A 25072-nucleotide genomic window follows, 5' to 3' on the forward strand; every position below is an offset into this window, starting at 1 on the left:
CTAAACTAATGCCAAAATGATGGCTTCTGCACATCAAACCAATATATCTGACCTAAATCAATTAGTGAAGTGTCATTACCATTGTAATTATGACGCACAGCAGCACAGCACACGGTGCACACAACGAAATGTGTCCTCTGCGTTTAACCAATCACCCTTCTGATTACGGGGCCGCTTCCTTAACCGCTAGGCCACCACTGCTTCAATAAAAATGCCAGACCACGTCCGGGATTCGAACCTCGTGCCCACGGACCGCGAGACTGGAGACCGGTGATATTACCCCTGAGCTACCTGGTGTCATTTAACAATCACCCTTAGTGAGCAGCCGTGGAAGGCCAAAGTACTTCCTGATGTTAGTGACAACAGCAAAATGCAATTGTATTAATTATTTCATCTGTGTACAATCAAACACACGTTCCACTAATACATTTTAATAACAGCTTATATCAAAAATCATTCAGTGACAGGCACATACTAGCAAATAAGAATCGCTGGACTACACATGCATTAAAAATATGAATTAAATGTTCAATGGACAATCCTTGGTCATTTTGTTTCCTTGTACCCAGAAGACAGTTCAATTCATTTCTCATGGGTATTTTTCGTGTCTAGCAGCACAGAGTGTGTCCCCATGTGTCCCCTGTGCCATCATCATTTCTTCCTCCCTTTGGCAGGAGCTGCTGGGATTGCCAGTGCATGGCTGACCAAGTCGACCTTCTGCTGGAGGATTCCGGTCAAGAGGAACTCAGACGTGACCACAGGCACGGAGGCAGACAGCGCAGGGGGACAGAGGGACGAATCCTCCAGACAGGAGACTACTACTGTCTGAGGCTGCAGGAGACGAAGGGCGGAACGAGGAGGAGAGAGTTAGAGATGCACACACTCACAATCACATCATGCCATGCTGTCAGAAAAGGATAAAAAAATTAATGCACATATTAGCATTTTTGTTTTAGTGCAGCACACACATCAAAAATTCAGACTTGTGCAGTCGCAAGAGCCTTGAATAAAAGATATGAAAAAAAAATCTATACATAGATTGCATATATACATATATACAAAATGTTAAATATTATGTCATAAACAAGACACAAAGATCAGCAGATAAGTCAAAGCACCCGGTGTACACAATGAACACAACTTTTAACCATCACCCTTGGTGAGCAGTGGGCAGCCATGACAGGCGCCCGGGGAGCAGTGTGTGGGGACGGTGCTATGCTCAGTGGAACCTTGGTGATTCGGGAATTCAAACTGGCAACCTTCTGATTACAGGTCTGCCTCCTTAACAGCTAGGCCCCCACTGCCCCACTGATAAGAAAAACTAAAAATAAGAACTAAACTATACATAATCTGCACACCCGTAATTGGAAGGTTGCCGGTTCGAAATCCCCAAGGTGCCACTGAGCAAGGCACCGTCGCCACACACTGCTCCCCGGGCGCCTGTCATGGCTTCCCACAGTTCACCAAGGGTGATACAGAGGACACATTTCATTGTGTCACTGTGTGCTATGCTGCAGTGATTCACAATGACAATCACTTCACTTTCAAATCATGAATAAAGATATGAGCACATGCCGCACTCTACTGTGCAATTTCACCTTATTGACGGAAGGCATCTTGGGTAGATAGCGAGCCCCGCTGCAGGTGATTATGTCCTTCATTTGTGATGGTTCAGGTTTCACAGAACGAGTGACGTGTATCTCATAGCCCTGAGATGGAAGGAAGTGCGGCAGAGGTACGTTGTAAAGTGTTAAATCGTAACATTTGAAGAACAAAGGAGACGCAATGTTGACAGATTGGCTATGTCTGCAACATGACCTGCAATCTACAGGGTGGGTCATTTACACCTTAATAAAATGGGAATGGTTGGTGATATTAACGTCCTGTTTGTGGCACATGAGTATATGTAAGGGGGCAAACTTTTCAAGATGGGTGGTGACCATAGTGGCCATTTTGAAGTCGGCCATTGGATCCAACTTTTGTTTTTTCAATAGGAAGAGGGTCATGTGACATCTAATTTATTGGTAATTTCACAAGAAAAACAATGGTGTGCTTGGTTTTAACGTAACTTTATTCTTTCATGAGTTATAAAATGTGTTCAATGTTCCCATTTTATTAAGGTGTATCCATATAAATGACCCACCCTGTATATGAGAAAACATCACAGTATGTATTATCGGAGAACACTGCACATATACAGAAATAATTACATGAGCCCCCACTGATTTAACAAAATGCAAATTCATTTATAACTTTTTTCTTTTTAAATGCATTTTTTTAACCTACCACTGAAATTACTGACTCATAATTTCTTTGTAAGTGGGCAAACCTACAAAATCAGCATGGGACGATATCATTATTTCGGACACCACATTTTTGGATGAACTGGCTGCCGGTATAAAGGCATGATGACTGATGAGGGTGAGGGACATCTAGAGATCGTACCTCCAAGAGTGGCTTCTGGCTGGCCATCCTGAGCGATTCTTTCAGGCAGAAGTTAAACTTTTTCTCCTGCACCGCATCTTTCACCAGGAAGTTATCAGCGGGCATAAAACTTCCTTCTTTACCGCACTGGAACAAGAGCGTGAAACATTCAGGAGTTAGTTCTTTTGAAGGTCCGAGCGTCACTACAGACGGTCGCCGCTAACCTTTTTCAACCAATCAGGGTTGACGACGGGAATGCCCTTGGCCACGGCGCACATGAATTTGACGGTGCGCCTCACTCCGTCGGTGACCAAATGTGTCATGTCGCACACGCCCTTGGCAATGCTGCCGCCCAGATGGGCAACCACCGCCTCCCCGGCCTCATCCGTTACCCCGGTGAAGAGCACCTAGGAAAGGGGGGCATGGAGCGCGTCCGCCGTCATTTTAATGCCACTCAGCAGGACGAGAGATGGTATTATTTTTATATATTTTTTTTTACACGGCCCTTACCTTGTGCGTCTGTCTCGCGGTGCCCGCTGAGCGCCGAGACACCTTGGCAGGCTGGGCAGAGTTGTCCTGAGCAGCGCGCTTCTGCGCTTCCTTCACTAATGAGGCCTGAATGGGGCCAGAGCCGAGATAAAAACCAAATAAACAAGGGCAGATGGGTCATGTAGACAACGCACATACAACCTCAAGTTAAATTTCATTACTTTCCGTAGAGGATCAATAGAAGACTGGCAGAAACTGGCCAGCAGCAAGAGGACGGCAAGATGAGGACGAAGATAGCCAAGCGGAGATGAGAGACAAAGGGACGTTTACCTCTGGATTCACAGAACTTTGGTCGGAATCCAGTCCAGAATCCGGAATCTTAGAAGGAGCTGCTTCCTCTGGAATGCTTGCAACTGCTTTTTTCTGTCTGCCTCTACCCTTTCTCTGAGCGGTGCTAGAAGCAAAGTCCGGCGGCACCTCCTCACTGGCCTCCTCCGCTTCGGCCTTCCTTCCTCGGCCTGTACCACATGGGATCTTGAAACGGATCTCTTCGGCCTCTGCCTCCAGATTTTCCACCTCTTCTTTGAAGGTTCTCTTCTGGCCTTTCTTTTGGCTGGAGGCTGTGGAAACCTCTTGGTCAGCTTCTGCACCTTCGTCCCTCACCTCTGCTAACGCACTCTGGCGGTTTGGAGGACAGGGGTTTTGCCGTCGGCCACGTGACCGACCACTGATTTCAAGTTGAAGAGTTGCTTTGTTGGAATGCTCTTCATTAGCGGGTGGCTGACTTCCTCCATCTGGACCTTCCACGTCCAGCTTGTTTTTTTTTGATGCACTCTTGGTTCTTGGTGTGTCCACAGGCTTATTAGAAAAGTATTTCTCATTGTTGGTTTGCGTTGAGTCATTATCCAATGAATCATCGTCACCAGTGGTTTTTCGAGGTCTCCGTCTTCGTCCTGTTACCTTGGGACTTACAGGCTCCCCAGCTTGACCCAGACTTGAAGATGGTTCAGCCTCAGATTTCAGTTCACTGGTGCCCTTCACGCTCTTTCGTCCTCTTCCTCTTCCCCTTCCTTTGTTCTGTAATTCATTACTAGCTGTGGATATCCCTGAGCTGACTGAATTACTCGAGTTAGATCTGGAAGTCCTCCTTGAGACTGGGTCCTTGTCTGCATCTGAGGACACAACAGTCCTTCTCGTGGAGCGTCTTCCAGTGGCCGGTTCTAATGTCCTCTGCCCCCTACCCCTGCCCAGACTCTGTAGACTGGAGGTGGACCTCTCCGAGCTGACAGAGTTGGAGGAGCTGGACCGGGATCGAGTTCTCCTGGCAGGACCATCATCACTGGAGGGCAGACGATCTTGCAGGCCAGAAGATGCCACTGGAGCCGTGCGTCTGTTGCTTGCCCGTCTGCCTCTTGGTTTAGTCTTTGTTTCCTCTTTCTGCAAACCCTCATCCTGTGGCTTTTCTTCTTCTATAGTAGTCTTACGCTCTTCAGGACTTTCCAGCTTTTCATCCTCCTTGGTTTTCTGCGTTTTCTTTTCAATCCTTTCACTTTCTTCCCTCTCATGTTCCAGACATTCTTGCTTCTTTTCCTCCCGTTCCAGTCGCTCTTGCTCCTCTGTCTTTGCCTTTTCAATCCTTTCTTTTTCCAGTCTTTGGCTTACCAGTATATTTTGTTTTTCTTGTTCTTCCCTTTCTTTTTTCTCCCACTCTAATCGCTTTTTCTCTTTCCTTTCCATATCCATTTGGTCCTTTGCTTCCTTTTCTTTTCTTTCCCTCTCCAGACACTCCTCTCTTTCTTTTTTCTCCCTCTCTCTTTCCTCTTGCTCCTTCCTTTCTCTCTGAATTATTTCCCTTTCTTCTTTCTCTTTCCTTTCCATAGCCATTTGTTCTTTTGCTTCCTTTTCTTTTTTCTCCCTCTCCAGGTGCTCCTCTCTTTCTTTTTTCTCCCTCTCTCTTTCCTCTTGCTCCTTCCTTTCTCTCTGAATTCTTTCCCTTTCTTCTTTCTCTTTCCTTTCCATAGCCATTCGATCTTTTGCTTCCTTTTCTTTTCTCTCCCTCTCCAGGCACTCTTCTCTTTCTTTTTTCTCCCTCTCTCTTTCCTCTTGCTCCTTCCTTTCTCTCTGAATTCTTTCCCTTTCTTCTTTCTCTTTCCTTTCCATAGCCATTCGTTCTTTTGCTTCCTTTTCTTTTCTCTCCCTCTCCAGGCACTCCTCTCTTTCTTTTTTCTCCCTCTCTCTTTCCTCTTGCTTTGTCCTTTCTCCCCGAACCTTTTCCCTTTCTTCTTTTTCTTTCTTTTCCTTTTCCAGTCTTTGATTACATTTATTTTCTTCAAGAATTTCTCTACCCTCGTTCGCTATTTGTTTGTCCTGTTCCCTTTCAAGTCCCATTACACGCTTTTTCCTTTTTCCCCTGCTGAACACATCCTTAAGTTCATCTTCCACCTCTGGTACAACTCGTCCTCTCCTCCGCCCTCCTCTCTTTGATGCTGGACCCTTTCCTCTTGTGGGTTCAAGAATTCTGGCATTTTCATCTTCTCCTTCTCCATTGTTCTCATCATTTATTTTACCTCCTCTTCTTTTAGATGGTTCTAACGGTTTTGTAGATGGTCCTTCTTGTGCTTCTTTGTCTCCTCCTCTTCTGCTCACTTCCGACAGGGAAAGTGTGCCTTCCTCTTCACCGTTTTCTTCTTCAAACAAGGACATTGGTTGTGTCTGAGCTGTAGAGAGCTGTGGATCTGAGAAGCTCTGAAATGGCTGAGCCTTCTCCCGTTTTCTCCTTCCTTTAAGTGGTCTGTACCTCTGCTTGGGGGACTCTGCTTTTGCTGCTTTCTCAAAGTAATCATCATCAGTGTTACAAATAGGCTGGGTCTCAGAGGTAGCAAAGTTTACATCCAAGTGGGATTCAGTGGAATTAATCACTTGTTCTTTGTCTGAATCATTTGATCTTTCACATAACTTTGCTTCTTGCCCAACGTAATCGTCACTATTATGTTCACTTTTGTCTTCCATTTGTACACTTCTGTGGATGATTTCTGTATCAGCAGTGGAGAGAAGGTAGTCAGGATCATATTCTGTTGGCTGGGTTGCCTCGTCTTCCGATTTTTCCATCACTGCAGCTATGATGTCCAGTGCTGGAGTCTTGTCCACCTCCTCCACATCAACGTCTGAGTGTGTTATGTATTCCTGTGTAGCTTCAACAGCCTGTCCTGAGCCCCCTTGCTCAGAAGCTGCCCCATAAGCCTGAGTCGCCTCCAGATCAGAGTCCACTTCGTCAGAGGCTCTCTCCTCTGGCAAGCTGAAAGCCTGGGTGTTCTCTGCAGCCATGGCCTGGATGTTGCTTCTGTCTGTCAGACACAGCTGGAAAGAAGATGGTCTTGTGGAGTCCTCCTCTGAGCTGATGAAAGACTGGGTTTCATCAAGGGTGGTCTCACCAACAATGCTGCAATGTTGGGACTGTGTCATGAAGGACTGTGTTTCTGACACAAAGATATCTTCCTCTTGGCTGTCTTCAGCTGACACAGCTGGGTGAATAAGTTCAGGGACTGCAGGACCTTTAAAAGGACAGAAAAAGAAGGAAGTAAACAAGGGGGGTGGGGGGGTTGCCGAGGTTACCAAAATTATATTTTTAAGCATTTCATAAATAAATAATAACACACCTTCTTACTCAATTTCTATCATTATAGAATTTCTATCTATTATATCATTTCCATCTTTATCTAGCAATCGTAGCACACACTAAGGGGGGGACTGTACCTATTACTACTGATTGTAAGTCGCTCTGTCGCTGTAAATGTAAATGTAAACATAGCAATATCTAATACAGTCTGTACTGTACCTACATTTCGCATACAAAATTTGCATATTAGGACAATTCTCCATGTGATCTATGTGATCTACGTGATCTACAAGCATTCAAACAAAACCATTGCACCACATATTTCAATGTATAATGGAAGACTTCAATAAAATAATGTTCATGCAATACCAATATATGCAACTAAAGACCAAGATAGTGTGAAGAACGGGACAACGGGGTCTCTGGTGTAAAAAAAGCTTCACAAGAGCTGTCCAGTTTAACATATGACAGCCAGTACTTAGAGTTAAAATGTGGAGCATTGTATGAATATATTAATTAAGCCTGATGCACTATTCAATTTAAATTACATAAATTGAACTTTGAATGTCTGGGTTATGATAATAATTTGAATTTCATTTAAATTAGTAAAAACTTTACATTGCAAGAGGAATTACATTGCAAAATTCATTGAAATTAAATAATGTTCCACATTTTCAAGAGAATTGGTCATTAGAATAGATTTGCAGATCTTCTTCTATGGTGTAAAACAGCGGTTGTAACTCGCAATTACAGGGCATTATTGCCACCTACTGTTAAGCAGTGAGAACAGGCAGCACTTTTTTCTGCGAACCAACCTACCAGTTATAACCCATTATAATGTATTTTTATATGTTGTGTCTGTTCAAAGAAGATACTCTACCAGTTGTTTTGGCTGAAACAAATTGGAAAATGTACAAATGTAAATACAAGTGGAAATCGTATTTTATCTTGTATCTTTCCCTAACTTTTAAGTCCAACACTGAGAGAATGAGGAGGAGCTTCTTCCCGCAGGCTATACGAGCTCTCAACAACAGCACTACATAGGACAGAACACTAATACACTCCAGCACTTTCAATCACTTCTGGACTCTATCCCCCCAGAATTCTGCACAAATTTTCACTTTACTTTATTAACACTAGCACATCTTCACCCTACCTGTTACACATACTTTATGTTTAAAAACATACATTTGTAATGTTTGGGTATGTTTGCATATTGGTTTCACTTCCAATATTAAGGTCAATAGCAGTCGCAAAAGCATTTCACTGCATAGCATATCGCATATGACTGTGTATGTGACAAATAGAATTGGAATTTTCAATAGGCCAGTTCCAAAATGTATGATATTATATAGCACACTTGTATAAGTGAAATACAAACATCTTGTATCTTTATCACAAACATGGATTTAAAGTTTTAAAAAACAGATACATAGGTTTACATACATTTGAACGGGGAGAGGAAGGCCTGTGACACGATCTTTTCACCCAACCCTACATTTAAAAAACCAAAAAAACAAATAGCTGTTAAATACCACACAAGCCAAGGAAATAAATCAAAACTTATAATCTTTAAGAACTTTAAACTTACTGCATTGTCTGACAAAAACATCAAAGGGTAATATATTTATAAAAAATAAAAACACACACTTATGCAGAGTATTCACCTTGAGACTCAGACATCCATTAACAGACTAGTTTGAACCAATTACAACATAATCTAATAGAACGTCACAGATCAAGCAAATTTCCAGCATTTCTACAATACGCCTGGTCGTAACACAACAACCTGAGTAAATACAGTGACACCCTTATAGATAAAGTGAATAAAGTGAAGTGATTGTCACATGTGATTCACAGCAGCACAGCACACGGTGCACACAGTGAAATTTGTCCTCGGCATTTAACCCATCACCCTGAGTGAGCAGTGGGCAGCCATGACAGGCGCCCGGGGAGCAGTATGTGGGGACGATGCTTTGCTCAGTGGGACCTTGGCGGATCGGGATTCGAACCGGCAACCTTCTGATTACGGGGCCGCTTCCTTAACCACTAGGCCGCCACTGCCCCATATACCCAGATCTCTAATTACAGATCTGATATTAACACACACTGTATAGATATAAAAATGTCATGATGCACTGAAATGCATGCACACACACACACATTTAGCCAAGCAGCTGAAATTTTACTCCTTCGAAAGGAGTATTTTATGTTCTAAAACTAAATACGTATTGAGCACATCTTACCTTTCTGCACAGGAGTGGAGGTCTGAAGTTCATCCCCAGCACTGCTCAATGACAGCTTCCTGGGACTCGCCTCCCCGTCCCCCTCAACATCTGTGTCACTGTCCATTCCAAAGTTCACCAGATCTGCAGGTTGTCGGGCAGGTGACCTGCTTTCTTCAGGTCTTCCGGCAGCCTCTGAAGCTCCCTGCTTTGCAGGTGGGTTCAGGAGCTGCCTTGCGTCTTCTGTGTCGCTGTCAGACTGAATCTTCAATTCAGCTTCCCCAGCACTTTCTTGCAAAGGCACAGTCTTGGAGGTTTTACTCTTGCTTGGCTTGAATGGATCTTCATCTGTGTTTTCTCCAGAGTCTGAGTCAGGCTCCATCAAAATCATCATCTGGTGATCACTCTTTACTTCCGCTTGTGTAGTCTCCACTTTAGAAGGTGGAACATCATCCACCTCCTCAGCGTCTGTACCACTGTCCATATGGAATTCTGCAGGTGGTTGGTTAACCCTGTCCGACCCAGTGACTTCCTTAATCTGATCCGAGGTCACTACTGGGTTGGAAACAGTCTTACTTTCATCCTCAGCGTCTGTATCACTGTCCATATGGAATTCTGCAGGTGGTTGGTTAACCCTGTCCGACCCAGTGACTTCCTTAATCTGATCCGAGGTCACTACTGGGTTGGAAACAGTCTTACTGTCATCCTCAGCGTCTGTATCACTGTCCATATGGAATTCTGCAGGTGGTTGGTTAACCCTGTCCGACGCAGTGACTTCCTTAATCTGATCCGAGGTCACTACTGGGTTGGAAACCGTTTTACTGTCATCCTCAGCGTCTGTATCACTGTCCATATGGAATTCTGCAGGTGGTTGGTTAACCCTGTCTGACCCAGTGACTTCCTTAATCTGATCCGAGGTCACTACTGGGTTGGAAACAGTTTTACTTTCATCCTCAGCGTCTGTATCACTGTCCATACGGAATTCTTCAGGTGGTTGGTTAACCCTGTCCGACGCAGTGACTTCCTTAGTCTGATACGAGGTCACTACTGGGTTGGAAACAGTTTTACTTTCATCCTCAGCGTCTGTATCACTGTCCATATGGAATTCATCTGGATGCTGGTGAACTTGAACTGATTCAGCAGCTTTTTGGTTCAGCTCAAGAGATGTGGGAAGAGTCCTGGAAGTCATACATTCATCTTCAACGTCAGTATCACTGTCCATGTGGAATTCTGCTGCTTTGTTAGAGGCACCACTGTCTATTGGTTCCTTCTCAGATCCTCCATCAGCAACATCCTCATCAACATCAGTATCGCTGTCCATATGACGTTCTGCTGGCTTTGCAGCCCCCTCGGTTGAGCTTACACCAGGCTTGCTGTTCGTGGCTCTGGGTTGGCTGACCTCAGCCTCCACCTCATCCTGCCCTCCCTCTACATCGGTGTCACTGTCTAAATTGAACTCCAGGGGACCTGGCTTGGCAGCGCCTGTCGTCGTGGTCTCCTCCATTTCAGACAGAGGGCTGAACAGACAGACGGCATTATTAAATAATCATTGTTTAGGCTACTGTAGTTATAATGCCCATAAAACAAGTCATTCAAATTCAGACAAACCGCACCTCTCTGGGACGACGGTAGCATTTGATGGACTTGTGAGTTTTGAGCAGGTTGGTCTGGATGCTTCAGGGGAATCTGAATTAGAGGCTTACACAGAAGCACAAAAGTACACGGATGACAAAAACACAAAAGCAAAAAAATTATGACAGAACCTACTTTGCATCGTAACAGGCATTTATAAAGATTTACTTGTACTTACAGAAAAATGCTCCCTGCTTCCCATCAAAATCAGAATCGGTTTCTGGAACTATATGAACAGACGATTGTTCCTTCTGCTCCAGTGAGATGGACTTGTCTGATGAGTCCGACATTTCTACTGTGCTGATTTCTTTAGCTTGGTTCTCCACTGTTCTGTCAGATTCGGTTCCTTTCTCTTTTGAACCTGCCTCTTGTACCTCCGCAGATTGTTCATCATCGTTCTGTCCCCCTCTCATTCCTTCAGAGACATACTGACAGGGCAAATCAGCCAGGACCAAGCCCTCTCCCTCACTGAGGGCATAACGAATGTGAGGAGTTAGCTTTATCCGGCCCTTCCTCGTGCCGTTCATGCTGCCAAGGTCCCAGATGAGAGCCTCCATGGCAATGTCACCACGACGGCTGTCGCGGAACAGAGAGATCGAGATGATGGCATGTTGTTTGGACATGGAGCGGGCGGGGAGGAGCACAGTGCAGGAGCTGGGGTCACGGCCCACAACATTTTCTCCTTGGTAAAGGGGCAACTCTGGTTAAAGGAGACAAAAACAAAAAGTTACGGAACAGCAAGTATAGTGACGGAAGCTGCCACGTACCTGCAAACATTCTACACATACTGAACACAACGGGTACACAGGTTGTGCACAGGTTCAAACCCCTCGAGTGTCTCCTGCGGGACTGTCCCTGTCACTACAGATTGTCAGTCGCTCCGGATAAGGACATCATATATACGCCTTAAATGTAACTGAAAGTTCTACAGAACCCACATGAAAACACACACGATGGCTTGAAAGGAACCGTCTTCAAACCAACGACTTCTGCATTTACAAGCTGAAATGTAATATTCATCTGTATAAATTCATCATGGCTTTTCATAATTCTCCACATGAAGGAAATGCTGGAAATGATAATAGAAAAACCGGGCGTGTCTTGAATCGCTGTGGACTCACCGGTCTCTGGAAGGTGGTTATTTTTAAATAACTTGAGTCTTGCCACCGGCACCCCGTTTGTCTCATCATTGTTTTCTTCCTCTTCTTCATCATCGCCATAAAAATCTGAGTCGCATATTGCCTGTGTTGCATCCATTCTGCCAGCAACCTGCATACGAATGAGTGTGTTTGTACAGGAGAACAGTGGTTCGTGCATTCTTTTCATACCATCGTGCATTAATTTATACGTGATTTAACCCCTGAAGCGGGTGTTTTCGTGATGAAGGAAAAACGATATGCTACTTGGTCAAAGTCGGGCCAGAATCCTATTAGAAACTTGCCCACGTACGTCACGTGGATGTACATCTATCGTATATTTAAGCATTGTTTAACCATAACGTTTACACATTTAATCCCTTAAAAAAGAGTGAAAAAACGACCTTTAATCGGTTTGAACAACACAGGACTCCTGCAGCCTCGCTTTGTGCAGCAAGTAACAGAGGAAGAAGAGAAGAGCCTTGCTAACTTCCTCCACAAAGCCCGCCTTCTTCTGTACCGACTTTTCCTATTGGCTCTACAGTGTGTCTGTTCAGCAACAGCTAAAGATGACTGGTTAAGGAAATAAATTCTGCGATCTGATTGGTCATTGATAGTTCAGCAGTTCCTCCGTTCAAACGTTTGCCGCGATGGTTGAATCGACCCAGTAATCGATCGATTAATCGAGTGGTGCTGGAAAAACTCGTCTAGATGGACGGATGATCCTTTCTAGATATTGATACACAAAACATGGCACACAGCCATACGAATATTCAAGTGTTATAGTTTAAATGGTGTGGCATGTTCACTCACCGGTCACGGCCTCAATGCAGATGCTTTAAATGTTTGGAGTGAGCCCCTTACATCCACCCATTCCAGCCCTGGAGCAGTTTTATCAACAAATGCATAAATCTACAGAATAACAACTCGCTGAAAGACTTTATTTGTTTTATTCATGGATTCATCCCAGCATTTGGCAAGTTAATGTTGGTGCTAAACCCATTCAGTGTGTAAAATATATATGATGTTTGATGAATGTTATAATACAGGTAAAAGGCAAGTCTCTGATCTGAAAAGTAGAGATCACTGCGGTGTGTAGTATGGAAATGAAAAAAATGTGTATCATTTTGATGATAAAAGTCTGAACAGGGATTGTGTAAAGCTGGTTAGACCCCCCCGAAATAATATGAAAGTCCACCTTTGAAAAGTTTAACAAAAGGTTTTTTTATTGTTTTCACCAGAGGCTCAGTTTCTTTTCAACATGAAATAAAACATTTTAAAGTGTCAGAACTCATAATATTGCAACATGAGAAAAGCATTTTAGAAAATCTACAAATTAAGAAAAACATACAGAAATTTTATAATGGCAATGTTTTGGGCTCAGATAGCAAAGGAATAATGTCAGAGAAGCTTTAAGACAATTTCCTCTCCCCTTTCAGCTCACATCATCACAATTTTATGCCACTGACATATATGCATTTACAACACATTCAGAATGTTACAGTCTTTTCCCATCAAAACATTCAGTCCCGTGGTGTCACCGAGAAGGCCGTCACCAGCTTCTTCCTGAAGACGTTGTTTGGCGTCCAGGTGTCTCTTCATCTCTCTTTAACCTCTCCAGGAAGATTGGACTCATCAATATAAACGTTCCAACCTCATGTGGAGGTGTCAACATCACCTACTCCTCTTCGGCCTTCTCTGCTCAGCTCAACCTTCCCTCCTTCTCATTAGTCCCCCCCCCTCCTTCATAGTGCAAGTTATGTAAGGAAAAGTTGAAAATATAGCCTTAACTTTTCTTTAAGAACAAAACATAGGCCACAACAAAGCAACGCAAACGTCGTAAATCAATGTTTAATTGGAGATGAGCGCCTCGCCTCCTCCCGCTTTCTCTCTTCAACAGCAAGGCTTAGTCTTCAGTTAGAAACCCTTCATTTCGTTTCAGCCGATGGATTATGTCTCCATCTCAAACCGTGACTGTAAGAGCCTGTCTGAAAAAGTGTGCAATTGCAGCTACTGGGTGGGTTTTATTTTCAGCTACGAACCCTACTGCCCTCCGCCTGGTGAGGTGAGGAAACACAGAACAAAACAGAATCAAAAATCAAAAATTTGGCATATGACTCTTTCACTGTGATCACATCGTCTTAACTGAACGTGGAAACATTCCGTGTGCTTTCCTCTGGTTCTTTTTGGCCCCATAAACTAATACTACCGTCTATTTGTAACGCTTGCTGCTGAATCCATGTTGGTTTGCTACAACGACCCCCCCCTCCCCACGAACCGTTCTACTCCTCAGCTACCTTTACTTCCCCCTTACACACCTTTCCCCCCACTTCTTAGGCATCCTCCTCGGCTCCCTCCTCAAACTCTCCTTCCTCCTCGGCGGTGGCGTCCTGGTACTGCTGGTACTCGGACACCAGGTCGTTCATGTTGCTCTCGGCCTCCGTGAACTCCATCTCATCCATCCCCTCTCCTGTGTACCAGTGCAGGAAGGCCTTGCGGCGGAACATGGCGGTGAACTGCTCAGAGATGCGCTTGAACAGCTCTTGGATGGCGGTGCTGTTGCCGATGAAGGTGACGGCCATCTTCAGTCCCCTCGGGGGGATGTCGCAGACGGCGGTCTTGACGTTGTTGGGGATCCATTCCACAAAGTAGCTGCTATTCTTGTTCTGGACATTGAGCATCTGCTCGTCCACCTCCTTCATGGACATTCTGCCGCGGAACACCGCCGCCACCGTGAGGTAGCGGCCATGGCGCGGGTCACAGGCAGCCATCATGTTCTTTGCATCAAACACCTGCTGGGTGAGCTCAGGCACAGTGAGGGCGCGGTACTGCTGGCTTCCACGGCTGGTCAAGGGAGCGAAGCCGGGCATGAAGAAGTGGAGGCGAGGGAAGGGCACCATGTTGACGGCCAGCTTGCGGAGGTCGGCGTTGAGCTGGCCCGGGAAACGCAGGCAGGTCGTCACGCCGCTCATGGTGGCGGACACCAGATGATTGAGGTCTCCGTAGGTGGGGGTGGTGAGTTTGAGTGTGCGGAAGCAGATGTCGTAGAGCGCCTCGTTGTCGATGCAGTAGGTCTCGTCTGTGTTCTCGACTAGCTGGTGCACCGAGAGGGTGGCGTTGTACGGCTCCACCACGGTGTCTGACACCTTTGGGGAAGGAACGACGCTGAAGGTGTTCATGATACGATCAGGGTACTCTTCACGGATCTTGCTGATGAGCAGGGTGCCCATTCCGGAACCGGTGCCGCCACCCAGGGAGTGGGTGAGCTGGAAGCCCTGCAGGCAGTCGCAGCTCTCAGACTCTTTTCGGACCACATCCAGCACGGAGTCCACCAGCTCTGCCCCCTCTGTGTAGTGGCCCTTGGCCCAGTTGTTTCCTGCACCACTCTGGCCTAGAGGAGGTGGTTTCAAGGGTCAAATTAAAATATTCATTATTTTAGTCCTTGATCCCATGCCTTGGTCAAGTTGTACTATTACAAGGACAAACTATCTATGAATTCAAACAAAATCCATAACAGTTCTTTTCACCATACTAGGTTATTTATAATATGCAGATATTGGTTATACCCATTTCTCAACGTCTATGCCATTTTCCATGACTTACCAAACACAAAGTTGTCGGGTCTGAAGATCTGTCCAAAAGGCCCAGAGCGCACAGAGTCCATTGTACCGGGCTCCAGGTCAACTAAGATGGCTCTGGGAACATATTTTCCTCCTCCACGAGAGACAGAGAGAGAGAGAGAGAGAGAAAGAGAGGGGAGGGAAAGAAACACATCAGCTCAGTACTGCAGGCAGACACGCTGCCCTTAATAAAGAGAACAGTGTCACATTCAGAGCGAACGGTCCTCCGGACATCGGCAACAGAATTACTCGCCCTTGTGATGTGTCGCAGGCTGGTCACGTATCTTGTCGTCTTAAACGAATGGAATAAATGAAGCCGGGAGGAATGAATCCTCTTTCTGCTGAAATGTCTAGTACCTGTGGCCTCGTTGTAGTACACGCTGATTCTGTCCAACTGCAGGTCACTGTCACCATGGTACGTTCCCGTTGGGTCGATTCCATGTTCATCGCTAATCACCTCCCAGAACTAGGATTAAAAACAATGGGAAAACGGTGAGAGGATGTTCCAGCATGTAAAAACTAAATTGTGACATGTTTTAAACATTCCATTGGCATTCAGGCTTGAATCAGTGGCAGTAATACAAACGATGTGACCAAACGCAAAATTGAAAAGGAATTCACATACAATGCAAACGTACAGCGAGCACAATAGCCTCTCTGGTGGAGAGAAACCAGAATTCCAATCAAAGTCTGTCACAGCGGATGGAAAGCCCTGCCGCTTTGTACTCATGTTTGGTCAGTCTCAGGAGGTGCGTGTGTGTGTGTGTGTGTGTGTGTGTGTGTGAGGCATGATGTGGTACATGTCTGTGCTGATTATGAAACTTGTGAAATGCTGAATTAAAGAGGGGATTTGTACTAATCTGGATAAGCCGCCCGTGGTTCTTCTGAGTAGTTAAGAGACACTTGGACCACAGACTTGGACCACAGGTCATTTCTAAATGATTCAGAAATCAGTCAGCATTTGTGGGTTTAACAAAAGGCCTGAATACAATCACTACTGATGACTATTCAACCCAACCGGCCAAGTGACCTCAATCTCAGGCAGGGAGAGTGTGACGGAGGGGGATGTAAAGGTTGAAGCATGGAGAGATAGCTTTCATGTTGAGATGGAAATAATTGCATTGAAAGAATGGGGACAATAAGCAGGAAACCACTGACACGCCCAGACGTCCCTTCTTTCTCAGATGAATGTATGCTCTGTTCAAACCATCCTATCATTCAAATGAACAGGAACATCATTACCAACGGCACCCATGGGAGCTCGATTGCATGCAAATCACGGCAATCCTTCAAAAAGAAAGTGACATGCAATGCAATATAACAAGGAAAGGCCATTTATGGATTTATGTAATAAAAAGGGATCCAGTCGACACGGAGACGCTATTTCAGCAGCTGCTGGATTTAAAGGCGAAACGAGATAGCAGCTGCATGAAGTATCTGGAGAGACATTCCTTTTCCGTGCTCTCACTGCATCAGATGGCCAGCGACCCTTCCCCTCCCCCCAGTCCCGCTCCTAATTGTGTTTAAGAGACATTGATTGGGGAGCGGTCCGGCCTCCCCCTACGCATTACGGGGCATTAAAACCCAACTCTCCGAGGAGCTTCTTCAGCCGGTAATGACAGGGTGCTGCTCGAACATTCCCGTTCTCCTGGCACAGAATAATGGATCCTTACTAACCAGCACTTCCATAGACAATAGCTGAAATCCTTCATTTCTTTTAATATACAATTAAAAAGGACAGAACACCAACAAATCCCTTTCATCCGTGTAGCGTGGAGGGTGAGATTATCAGACCACCAAATCCTGTAAAAGGTCCTTTTAAATTCTGAATTCATTTAAATAAATGGTGTAATTGGTTGACACTAATTGAAAGTGAACACATGCGACGTCAGAACGGACCCACGAAATGTTTTAACGTCACGTTCGTGTCTTGCAGGGTGCAGACGGCATCTTTCTTTGTCAATTACCACGGCCCCACCCTTCTTCCCCATCCCATCCCCGCCCCAACCCCCACTCCCACGCAGCCCCGCATCCGCCTCCATCGATCGCCGTTTTCCTGGAGGCGAAGGGGATGCTGCTTCCCCGACATTTTTAAAGGGGCGGCCCCGGGGTGGTGACAGCTGGCCGGCGAGGCACCCAGACAATGACCGGACACGCCCGGCCTGGGGGAGGAGGGTCCGTCTACTGCACCGTTATTCTCATACGTGGCGGAATATTAACATGCTAATTAATTAGTCAGTGCAATTAGACCAATCGCATTTAATTCGTTTTCGACTTGAACGTTGTATTATGAGGATCACTGCTTAACTGTGGCTGAAATAACCACAGTAGAGCAACGTTGTGTGTAAATCATCCCTTCTTACGTTGTAATAACTGAAGATGGTTAAAAATGGTTAAAAAACTTACCTTGGCACCAATTTGGTTGCCGCACTGGCCGGCCTGGATGTGCACAATTTCCCTCATTGTGAAAGAGTGTTGGCGGTCGTGAAAAAGAAAGACGGAGAGTCACCCGGCACGGTGCAGGAATCCGCTACAGACAGCGCAGACAGGACAAAGGCTTTATAAGCCTGGACCGCATCCAGAACGAGGCTCGGCCCGGCGATGGGCGTGTCCGCCTGCACCGAGAACGAGGCTCGGGGTCGTAATGGGCGTGGCCCCTTGTCTCGCTGGTGTAAATCGGCCGAGTCGCGATGACGTTCTGCTCTACATTTCATAAGAAAGTTGAGGCTTTCTGGACATGCTTTATTTAACATGACAACACACGCGTTGCATGTATTTTAGCAATTGACAGCATTACTGGGGTTTAAATATTTCCCTTTTGAGGTCAAAAGCACCATTATTCAAATCCCACTTACTACCATTGTGTCCCTGAGCAAGGCACTTAACCCTGAGTGTGTCCAGGGGGGGGGGCTGTCCCTGTAACTACCGTCTGGTAAATAATGTAAATGTAAGTCGTTCTCAGGATAAACGGAGACCCGTGGATCACTTCTAAAGATCCACAGTGGGGCGCAGTTTCCCGTCTTTTCCCTTCAATGGGCGTGGGCGAAGGTTTCCTTCAAGCAGACCTTCAAAACATGGATTACGGGCTGTAAACGACAAATGCTGGCGTCTCCTTCTCATTTCCACCGCACTGCGTCACACGATAAAACCGTGAAACTGAATACATCTGGGCTGGTCAACAAAAACACACACACACACACACACACACACACACACACACACACACAGACCGAAGAATCTGCACGATGCCAATGCAACCATCTTAATCCTAGCAGCTGTGGGCTCTTTTTTTAAGTCGCCACCCAGCACCGTGTCACTCTCGCCGCAACGTATTAGCGTTATATTATCATTATAGTGTGCACCTTGGCGTGCTTGTACGTATTTTGTGTATATATATATTTTTTTAAAACCCGGAGCCACGCGTGTTTCGGCGACCGTCAGTTCCCGCAGCTGCCGCGGGGGGGCGACTCATTCGTTTCTTGCTGTCCGTGGGTGACAAAAAAAAAAATCTTGAGTTTACCCACACGTACACACGGCGAGCCGTCCGACGCGACCGAAGCTGTTGGAAATAAACCGCTGGTGAGTTAAAAACTGGAACTTTAATAAGAAACGCTGTGTTCGTGCGGCGCGACGGAGTCCGTGGCTACGATGGCGGAAATTCTCCAGCCTCGGGCTCCAGAACGAAATGATTGTATTTTTTTCTGGTTGCTAATTACCTGCTGCCAGCAGATAGATGTTAGGTGCGGAGGTTTTGGTTCCGTGTTTCCTCTGCTGTTCTTGGCTTCTTCTTTTTTTATTTTCGTGGCCGTGTTCTGGCCTCGAGTCTTGGCTAAGTACATAAGCTAGCTCGCTAGTTACGGCGAGCTAGCTACAAAATCAATCAATCAATCAAGCTACAAAACACACTACGAACACTTCATAACTTTATTCATTTATAGTTCGCGTTGCACACGTTTTATTTGAGCTTTAAGATAAGTATGTAGCAGTAGTGTCTGGTCTAATTTAGCATTACATCGTGAAACGAGGAAAAAAAAATACATCATTTATCAGACGCCCTTATCCAGAGTGACTTACAATCAGTAGTTACAGGGACAGTCCCCCTGGAGACACTCGGGGTTAAGTGTCTTGCTCAGGGACTCAATGGTAGTAAGTGGGATTTGAACCTGGGTCGTTACGAGTGTTACCCACTAAGTTACTACCGTCTCGAACGTTGTAGGAGATTATTTTCTCCCCGGATTAATACAATTTTTATACTACAGAAGTATATTAATGAGCTGTGTGTAGGCAGGAGCGGCTGCTTGTGATCAGAGTGTCTGTAAAATTGCTTTTCAACATTTTTTTTTTTAGGACCATCTCGAGATGTTCTATACCTGTGGCCCTAATGAAGCTATGGTGGTGTCAGGTAAATCCCTCCAGAGAACTTCCAAGCAGATGAGATCGAGGAATGAGATATTGTCATGCATGCTGATCGTAATGTACTGTATGTCCATTGTCATACAGCGTTTGTGAACATTGTGTTCACAAATTACATGTGCACTGGCTGTCAGGCCTTTTGGCTAAATTATTTCTGATTAATTATATAGTCCTGGAAGAAGTAATTGCTGTGGAAGATATTTATATTCAGTTCGGCCATGTAACGTACAATTTGATTCAGGCAAAGCTCAGCCTAGAGAAAAGTAGGTTTGTAAGTGGTCGGTTGTGAGTTGCATGATGGTCATGGCGGTGCTTCCTGTTTCTCCCTGCAGGGTGTGGTCGCTCCCCTCCAGTGATGATAGCTGGCGGGAGAGTGTTTGTCCTTCCCTGTATCCAGCAGATTCAGAGGTAATGTCGCCTGTGCATTTCACACAGCGAAACGGGTCCTGTGCTCTTACCCGTCACCCTCGGTGGGCAGTTGGCAGCCGTGAAAGGCGCCCGGGGAGCAGCGTGTGGGGACGGTGCTTTGGTGGTTCAGGATTTGAACCCGCAACTCCTCTATTATGAGCCCACTTCCTTTCCCCCACTGCGGCATTTTAGTTGGAACGTTGAGTCAAATTTACAGATGTAGATTGTGTTGAATCGTCACTGTTCAGATTAATTGTGCCACACAAATTTATTTAAACCATTCAAATCTACTTTTCATCTCAGGATTTCTCTGAATACTCTTACCCTAAATGTGAAGAGCGATAAAGTGTACACCCGTCATGGCGTGCCCATCTCTGTCACTGGCATTGCGCAGGTAAATATACCTCCAGTTCTTTTTTTTTTTTTCTCCAGTTAGTGTTTAATCCAGAGTTACTATCCCTGTCCTGACCTTGATTTTGGACCCGTGCTGCGTATAGGTGAAGATCCAGGGCCAGAATAAGGAAATGCTGGCTGCAGCATGCCAGATGTTCCTGGGCAAGTCTGAAGCAGAGATTGCCCAGATCGCCTTGGAGACTCTAGAAGGACATCAGAGAGCCATCATTGCTCATCTGACAGTGGAGGTGCGTTTTGAGAAGATATTTTTTCTGAATTACACGGCGCATGAAAAATTTTAGAACAATATGCCTCAACATTAAAACCCAACTGTGGCACCGAGCTCTGAAGACTCCTGTAAGTCCCGTAAGCTTGTCATTAATGGAATACCCCTGTATGCATTTCAGTAGGTGATGTATATTGAAATAATGTCTACGTGTATGCCAGGACCTGGTTTCAAACCCACATGCAACCATGACCCCATCGTCACTTCACAAGTTGTCCTTCGTTTGGCTATTAACTACTGGGAAAACATCTCTAGACCTGTTGTTTTGGAGATATTCTGACCCAGCCCCCATTCTTTCTTTTCACCACATTAATAAATCTCAGGAGATCTATCAAGACCGTAAGAAGTTTTCTGAGCAGGTATTCAAGGTGGCCTCCTCTGATCTGGTTAACATGGGGATCGGTGTTGTCAGCTACACACTCAAAGATGTTCACGATGACCAGGTTGGTTTGTGTTTTTATAAATTTCCTGTGACCTTGCTATAGTCACAGAGGAGTTAGATTCATGTTTATTTCTCAGGATTACCTGCACTCCCTGGGAAAAGCTCGCACGGCTCAGGTGCAGAAGGACGCCCGCATTGGAGAGGCGCAGTACAAGAGAGATGCTGTAATCAAGGTAATATTCTCACAGATGAAATATGAATCTCTATTTGACGTCCCTGGTTCAGAACAACACCTTTTAAAACACCTGTTACTAGGAAGCCCATGCCATGCAGGAGAAGGTGTCTGCTCAGTATATGAATGAGATTGAGATGGCCAAAGCCCAGAGAGACTATGAGCTGAAGAAAGCAGCCTATGACATGGAGGTTAACACCAAGAAGGCGGAGTCAGAAATGGCGTACCAGCTTCAGGTAGGATTAGCCTCTGCACACTCAAGCTCTATGGAAAAAGATGTTATATATATTTTTTTCCGTAATTAATACTTTTCTCCCATATTTTCTAGTAACATATTCAGCATTTATCACTAATGATCGAAACTCTTGATCTGTGGGTGTTAGGTGGCCAAGACCAAGCAGCGTATTGAGGAGGAGAAGATGCAGGTTCAGGTGGTGGAGCGCACACAGCAGATCACCCTTCAGGAGCAGGAGATCACTCGCCGGGAGAAGGAGCTGGAGGCTAAGGTCAAAAAGCCAGCAGAAGCTGAGAGATACCGTTTGGAGAAACTGGCCGAGGCAGAGCGGTAAACACGGACATATATCTTCTCCATGTTCTGAATTTTAAAAAAACGCGGCATAATTGATTGTCCCCACTGGAAAGGAAAAGGTCTGTGGGCTTCTTGGATTCATTAGACTGCTTAGCAACAAGACCTTCTCTGTCACCCTCTCTCAGACTGCAGCTCATTATGGAAGCTGAGGCGGAGGCTGAGTCCATTAGAGTAAGTACACCAGCTTTTTATTCTGTCAGCCCTTTAGTTTCTCCTCTGCTTGCCACACACACACACACACACACACACACACACCATTCCTGTCTGTCTAAGAGCTGCTCTCTTCTTTCTTGTGAAGCGATGCATGGCTTTTTTTATGTGGTCTATATGTTAGCATTGACTGCAGGCCAGCACATGTCTGTTGTGAACACTGATCTTACTTCTTTTTGTCTTCTGAATGTTAAAAGCGCTCTCAAACACGTTGCAATACATTCACTTGATTCCCACAGCAAGTGTGAGTGGAAAAATGTAGCTGTTTCTAATGCTGCCGTATAAGAGAAATGAATAATTCTTTGTTGTGTTACTATAATACATCCCAATGCAGGCTAGAGGACCACAGAAGCTAGCGTGGCCTTCTCTGTGAAGTAAATGTTGTTAGTCAGAAGGTGAAGGGTTGCGAGCAGGAAAGATTAGTCGGGAATGCCTGACTTCTAGCCAGCAGTGTTGCCCTATTGATGTCAGCTATGTGGTGGTTGAGCTTGTTTGCAGGTTCTCATTTCTTATCATGCATGAAGGAGAGTATCCCACCCCCGCACAGTCTGTCAAGCTCAGATTTCAGTGTTTGTGCAGTTTGTGTTGTCATCGATTTTTATGGTTGTTTTAGTAGACACAGTTTGTCCATCCATATTGAAAGAAAATATATTGGTTTGATTTCAGTTTTGTCCTTTGTAGTTATAAAGGGTCATGTGAATGCCGTAGGTTATGTACTTGTTATGTACTTGTCTGTGTACTTGTGTCCTTCGCTCCATTAATAAAAGTTGCTGTGGGGCTGGTAGTAGCCTAGCGGGTGACACACTCGCCTGTGAACCAGATCATCACAGAGTCACAGGTTCAAACCATGTGTACTACCATGGTGTCACTGAGCAAGACACTTAACCCTGAGTGTCTCCAGGGGGACTGTCCCTGTGCTCTGATAAAAGCAGCAAATACCATGGAAATCCATGGAGGTCAGTGATTCCACGTGATCACTCTGCACCAGGATGCTCTCCAGGAGAGATAAAGAGAAGGGCCTGATAGTAATAAGTTCTCTAGAATGACAGTAAGTTAACGGACTACTGCAATACACTAATTACACCCCCGTCCTCTCTCACTTCTCCCAGATGAAGGGGGAGGCGGAGGCCTTTGCTCTTGAGGCAAAGGGCAGGGCTGAGGCAGAACAGATGGCCAAGAAGGCAGAAGCCTTTAAGGAATATAAAGAAGGTGCCATGGTGGACATGCTGCTGGAGAAACTGCCACTGGTGAGTCTCACCGCTCCGTGAAACCATGTTGTGTATTGGTAAAAAGCCCAGAAAAGTGTGTGTGTGTGTGTGTATATATATATGTGTATGTATGTATATTTAATTCTCCTCTAGATGGCAGAAGAGATCAGCAAACCACTTGCAAGTGCCCAAAAGATTACCATGGTTTCCAGCGGTGGTTCTGAGGTTGGTGCAGCCAAACTGACTGGAGAGGTGCTGGACATCATGACCAAGCTACCGGATGCTGTCGAGAAGCTGACTGGGGTCAGAATCTCACAGGTAAGAGAGTAAATGAGTATTTCTTTTCTTATACGTATGTGTAAATATATAAGAATATGTGCTTTGAGTCTACACTCACATGCAAACTGTATTATTATTTTATTTTTTTTGCAGGCTGCTGGAAAGCCTACCCGTAACGGTTAAGGCGGAAGCTTGATGAAAAGCGGATCTCCCTTCAGACCCGATGATGTCAGTCTATATTTGTATCTGTTGGTTTGAGCATGTCTGCATGAGTGTGCTTAAGCTATAGATACCAGGTCATATTAATATTTGCCTTTTTTTGAGTGCCTGTTTTTCTGTTTTTAAAACCTATAGACGACGTTCTGTCAGGTTTTATCCATGTGTGATTTTATATAACTGTATTTAGAAGTCTAACATATGTAATGAATGTAAGCAGTTATGCTTATACTTGTCCCCATATATGTATTGTATATTTAATCAAAATGTTTTTTCCTGTGATCTCAGCCTGGGGTTCTCATGCTACCTTATGCACGAATATGCAAATTAAGTTGTTATGGCAATTACTGTTGGAGCAGTTTATGCCAAAAATGGTTGCAACTATAAGCAACACTCCAACCTCTCTGTATCCATTGTTCCAGCAGCAGTAGAGCAGCATTCAGTCAGCCTACTCTACTAATGAGCAAATAATTATGGAATTCCAGCAGTCATTTAGACAATCGTAGGTAACTGTTGTGGATAATGGGCAAGCTGTAGTTCTGATACTGTGAGTTTTTTTTTTTTTTTTTTTTTCCCCCAGCTTGTTCTGAGTTTACTACTTTTAAACAGAATTTGTCCAGAGGGGAACACACGTATTTACATTTTACATTTACAGCATTTATTTACTTTCATCAAAAGATGTGCCTAACACATTCGAAGGTTTTAATACATTACAAGTTAGTTTAAGATTTTTCTTTTGAATGAACAGAAGGAAGTGGTTGAAAGGAACTGACTGAAGTTTCAGTTGCACTCTTAGAACAAGTAGAAATATGATCAGATGAAATGAACATGGTTTTCACTTGTCTATGCCAAGCTTGTGAATCTGAATTTTGCAGGAGTGCGGAAATGCGAATACGAAGTTAATTAATCATTCAAATTAAACAGAAAGGTGGGGTCCAAATGTAGGGTTGTATTATACCTCATTCTAGAATATAACTGATGCAAACACTGTTGCCTTTGTCACCACAAAGTGCTGAACATCCCTGTGTGTAATCACCAGATGTGTTCTAACAGTAATGTAATGCATTTACGCATTTTAACGTTTTATACACGTCACATGGCCGCAATCTTCATTTTGCTAGTGGTTGTGTTACTGTGCCTTGTGGTTTATTTTTTTTATTTATATCTGCCAAAATATTTACCTCACAGTAAATATCTTTAGTTAAGAGTTGAGGACTCAATAAACATATCCTTCCTTCCTTGTGTTATATGATGTGTGATATTTTTTTTTTTTTATGAATACGTTTTCAACTCCAGCCTTCAACTCCAACAGGC

General features: G+C 44.8%; 3 protein-coding genes across 4 annotated transcripts; 1 reads left to right on the forward strand and 2 right to left on the reverse strand.

Annotated features, from left to right (window-relative positions):
* Nucleotides 1–411: 411 nt before the first annotated feature.
* mdc1 (mediator of DNA damage checkpoint 1) lies at nt 412–12016 on the reverse strand. 2 transcript variants are annotated; one of them, XM_028982097.1, is made up of 12 exons: nt 11927–12016; nt 11508–11655; nt 10565–11086; nt 10368–10452; nt 8776–10271; nt 7976–8023; nt 3244–6464; nt 2935–3039; nt 2649–2831; nt 2446–2571; nt 1599–1709; nt 412–831 (listed from the first exon to the last, which is right to left on the reverse strand). In XM_028982097.1, the coding sequence occupies exons 2-12, from the start codon at nt 11641–11643 to the stop codon at nt 652–654; spliced, it is 6213 nt and encodes a 2070-aa protein (XP_028837930.1). In that variant the 5' UTR covers nt 11644–11655; nt 11927–12016; the 3' UTR covers nt 412–651. The 2 variants fall into 2 exon arrangements, with proteins under 2 accessions (XP_028837930.1, XP_028837931.1); XM_028982098.1 differs by having other exon boundaries at nt 766–904.
* Nucleotides 12017–12721: 705 nt separating this feature from the next.
* On the reverse strand, nt 12722–17747 carry tubb5 (tubulin, beta 5). The gene is made up of 4 exons (XM_028979135.1): nt 17549–17747; nt 15500–15608; nt 15126–15236; nt 12722–14913 (listed from the first exon to the last, which is right to left on the reverse strand). Exons 1-4 carry the CDS (start codon nt 17603–17605, stop codon nt 13856–13858), a joined length of 1335 nt encoding a protein of 444 aa, XP_028834968.1. The 5' UTR covers nt 17606–17747; the 3' UTR covers nt 12722–13855.
* Nucleotides 17748–18615: 868 nt separating this feature from the next.
* On the forward strand, nt 18616–25005 carry flot1b (flotillin 1b). Its single transcript, XM_028978901.1, has 13 exons — nt 18616–18721; nt 19490–19544; nt 19888–19963; nt 20267–20357; nt 20461–20604; nt 20966–21085; nt 21162–21257; nt 21340–21492; nt 21640–21821; nt 21971–22016; nt 23165–23302; nt 23417–23581; nt 23696–25005. Exons 2-13 carry the CDS (start codon nt 19502–19504, stop codon nt 23723–23725), a joined length of 1284 nt encoding a protein of 427 aa, XP_028834734.1. The 5' UTR covers nt 18616–18721; nt 19490–19501; the 3' UTR covers nt 23726–25005.
* Nucleotides 25006–25072: the final 67 nt, after the last annotated feature.

This window comes from Denticeps clupeoides, chromosome 5 (genome assembly GCF_900700375.1).
Source record: "Denticeps clupeoides chromosome 5, fDenClu1.1, whole genome shotgun sequence".
Lineage (NCBI taxonomy): Eukaryota > Metazoa > Chordata > Actinopteri > Clupeiformes > Denticipitidae > Denticeps > Denticeps clupeoides.